The 3136-nt window shown below is 50.5% G+C and overlaps 1 protein-coding gene across 1 annotated transcript; it reads right to left on the reverse strand.

Moving 5' to 3' along the window:
* Window positions 1-224: 224 nt before the first annotated feature.
* CRIP1 (cysteine rich protein 1) lies at window positions 225-2695 on the reverse strand. The gene is made up of 5 exons (XM_074213308.1): window positions 2549-2695; window positions 1208-1302; window positions 810-867; window positions 633-679; window positions 225-340 (listed from the first exon to the last, which is right to left on the reverse strand). Exons 1-4 carry the CDS (start codon window positions 2586-2588, stop codon window positions 639-641), a joined length of 234 nt encoding a protein of 77 aa, XP_074069409.1. The 5' UTR covers window positions 2589-2695; the 3' UTR covers window positions 225-340; window positions 633-638.
* Window positions 2696-3136: the final 441 nt, after the last annotated feature.

The following is a 3136-nucleotide window of genomic DNA, read 5'->3' on the forward strand; positions in this document are numbered from 1 at the left end:
GCTTGGTTTAAGAGGTACTGTAAAGTGAACGCTTGGGTTCTCTAGCACAAAGGTTCCATGGCATCAGAGGAGATGATCCCAACAGGCAGATTGAAATCAGTAGGCAAGGCACAGAGATGGATCCTCACAAGGGCCCTGAGTTTCTTTGAGTTCCCAGAGCCATAAAAGTGGTTTAGCTGAAATTCCCCACCCTTGTACCCCAAGTAGATAGTACAATAAATAGGTCAGTATGTATCGGGTTTATTGGGGGACATGACTGATTACAAGGGGTCAAGTCCAGCTGACATTTGCCTGTAGATTCAAGAGAAGCAACACAGATGAAGTGGAGGCTTCCCAGAACCTGTTAAGAAAGAGACAGAGAGATCACATTGAGGTCTGCCCTAAAATATGAAATCCCTAGACCTGTGATACCAAGTCTGCCCTATCCAAATCCATCCTTTAAACCCTGTACCTATCCTTAGTCCACCCCAAACACTCTTCCAGTCCCCAACTTCAAGCCCCCCAAACTAGACCCTCTGAGGCCTGGTGTCAGAAAAAATAGTAAAGGGCATGCCAAAAAGACCAAGAATTAACTTATCTTATTTGCATATTGCCCATTTACTTAGGCAAATTTGGTAGGGATGAGCTATTACCTGGATTTATTTGAAAGTATGACTTTCAGCACCTCCTCTTCCAAATCCTGAAGAAAAAAAAAAGTCAGAAGTTGGGGATTGGAAGATGGTTTGGGGAAGAAAAGATAAGAGGAAGGAAGGGAGGCAAAGAAATAGGATCATAATATGGGAAGAACAGTCAGCAGCAGAGTATCTCACCTTTGGGCCCAAACATGGCTGCATAGCAGGGATGGTTACAATAGGGCTTCCCTTCGTGCTGCAGATCAAACAGGCAGGAAGAAAACTGATTTTAAGGACAGCCTTTTAAAGTGCGACTAAAGGCAAACTCATCCCTAGGCATGACATTTTCACCCACCCATGACTTCTTTACCTCTGAGTCTCCTTTTTTTTCTCCTTTTTTTTTTTTGCAAGGCAAATGGGGTTAAGTGGTTTGCCCAAGGCCACGCAGCTAGGTAATTATTAAGTGCCTGAAAACCGATTTGAACCCAGGTACTCCTGACTCCAGGGCTGGTGCTTTATCCACTGTACCACCTAGCCACCCCTTTACCTCTAAGTCTCTACCCTTACACTCTCTTTATATTCTGGAGTTTCTTTACCTCTGCATGGCCTCCTGATGTCAGCGTCTTTCCACATTTTTCACATTTCAGGCAGGGACGATGCCAGTCCTTCCCCAAGGATGTCACCCGTTCAGCTGGGAAGATACAAGGAGAGTGACCCCATGTCCCTTTGAAGATCCCCTTACCAGGTTAAGGACACCTATATAAAGACTTCTCATTCAGTCAGTTCTTCTCTGCAGATCTCAAGACCCATTAGAGATGCTCCCTCTTCTTACCCTTGGACCTGCAGATGTCGCTTTTCATTTCCTTTGATGGAGAATGAGGATATATGCATTTTGTGGCAAAGGAGTTAGATGCTTTAAATCATCGCCAACTGGATCTTCCACTAACTCCTCTAATTCAATATGATCCAAATCAATTTATCCCCCAAACCTGCCCCTCCACTTCTCTGTCCCTGTCTCTCCACCATTTCCAGTTACCATAACTCATAGCCTCTGATATTTTTGTTTCACTATCATATTAGTGAATAATTGATTCTGGGCCTTCAGTCCAGTCTGTGTAACACAAAGTCTATAAGGTCCCTTCCAACTCTGAAGGTTTATGGTTCCATGACATATGTAGATAGTCACGCCTGCACACACTTTCACACAGGTATAACCAAAGAAAAATACTTGAGTGGTTCAAGAGTGGAGTGAGACTCATGCTCCCCTGCCACACCCAGATCTCTAACTCCTAAGCTCAGAGAACCCTCGCCGGAAAAGTGAAAGGCATTTCCGCCTCTATCATCACATCAGGTCCCCAGTTTGTTCCAGTCCTCACATCTGCCCAGGATTAGGGTCTGAAGAGCGGATCTTGGAAAGCGGGGAGGGGGGAGATGGAGGGGGGGATCGATAAAGCGCAGCCCAGGACTGGAACTGAAGCTGGGGGCCCAGTGGGACCCCTGACGCAGCAGTGAGGAACCTCGGACGTGGCCCCTAGTCAGTCACGGAGCAGACAGGTGAAATGGAAAAGGAAACCAGTTTCGAGGCGCGGGCCGGGGCTCCGGGGGCCGGGAGAGCAGCGCGCTGGGCCTCCGCTGGCTCCTGAGCCCAGTCCCCGGGGATGCCGCGGACTGTCAGGCGCCCCAGGAGAACGTCCCAGACAGGACCCGCGGGTGGCCAGGCTGGCCGGGCGTGGGCCGGGCTGCACGCCGGAGCCTGCCAAGAGCTGACTCACAGCTCGCGGGCTGGGCGGCGGGAAGCAGTTTCTAGGACCAAGTCCGTTCCCCGGGCCGGGGTCCGCTAGCTTTGAGGATGCTGCGAAAGGCGGGGAACGGGGGGGCAGAGGGGAGTGGAAAGGGGGGGATCTGGGGGTAGGTAGAGTAGGGGCCGGGTTGCTCACCAAAATAGACTTCCTTCTCGCACTTGGGACACTTGGGCATGTTGGCGGGCCGGCGAGGAACGCAAGTGCTCGGTGAAGAACTCTGGCGCAACTGAGCCCGGCTCCGGCGGGTCCGTTCTTTTCTCTGGCCCCAAGAACCCACACCCTTCTCTACCAGCTTCCCCGCCTCCACCCTTCCCCCACAGGCCACAGCATCCGCGCCCCACCCAACCCTGCAGGAGCAGCATTTCCCTTCCCCCAAGCTGTCCTTCTCATGCCTACTCTTCTCCCTCTACGATCGCCCTACCCCTTTCTCATCTCTGTTCATAGAATCAGAGGAGCATAGATTAAAACCAGAAATGACTTCAGGAGCCACTGAATCCAGCCCCCTCATTTTACCGGTGCTGAAAGGGAGACCCAGAGGCTTAAGGGACTCGCTCTAGGTCATGCACACTGAAGTAGCAGTGGGGAGTCCATCCAGTCCACTTTGCTTCCAATCACTGCCTCTCTTATCTATGTTCCCTTCTATCGTCCCCCAACTTTCTCTTATCCCTTTCCCTTCTTATTTCCCTATTGGATAAAATAAGTTTTCCTACACTACAGAGTGTA

Source organism: Macrotis lagotis, chromosome 1 (genome assembly GCF_037893015.1).
Source record: "Macrotis lagotis isolate mMagLag1 chromosome 1, bilby.v1.9.chrom.fasta, whole genome shotgun sequence".
Taxonomy (NCBI): domain Eukaryota; kingdom Metazoa; phylum Chordata; class Mammalia; order Peramelemorphia; family Peramelidae; genus Macrotis; species Macrotis lagotis.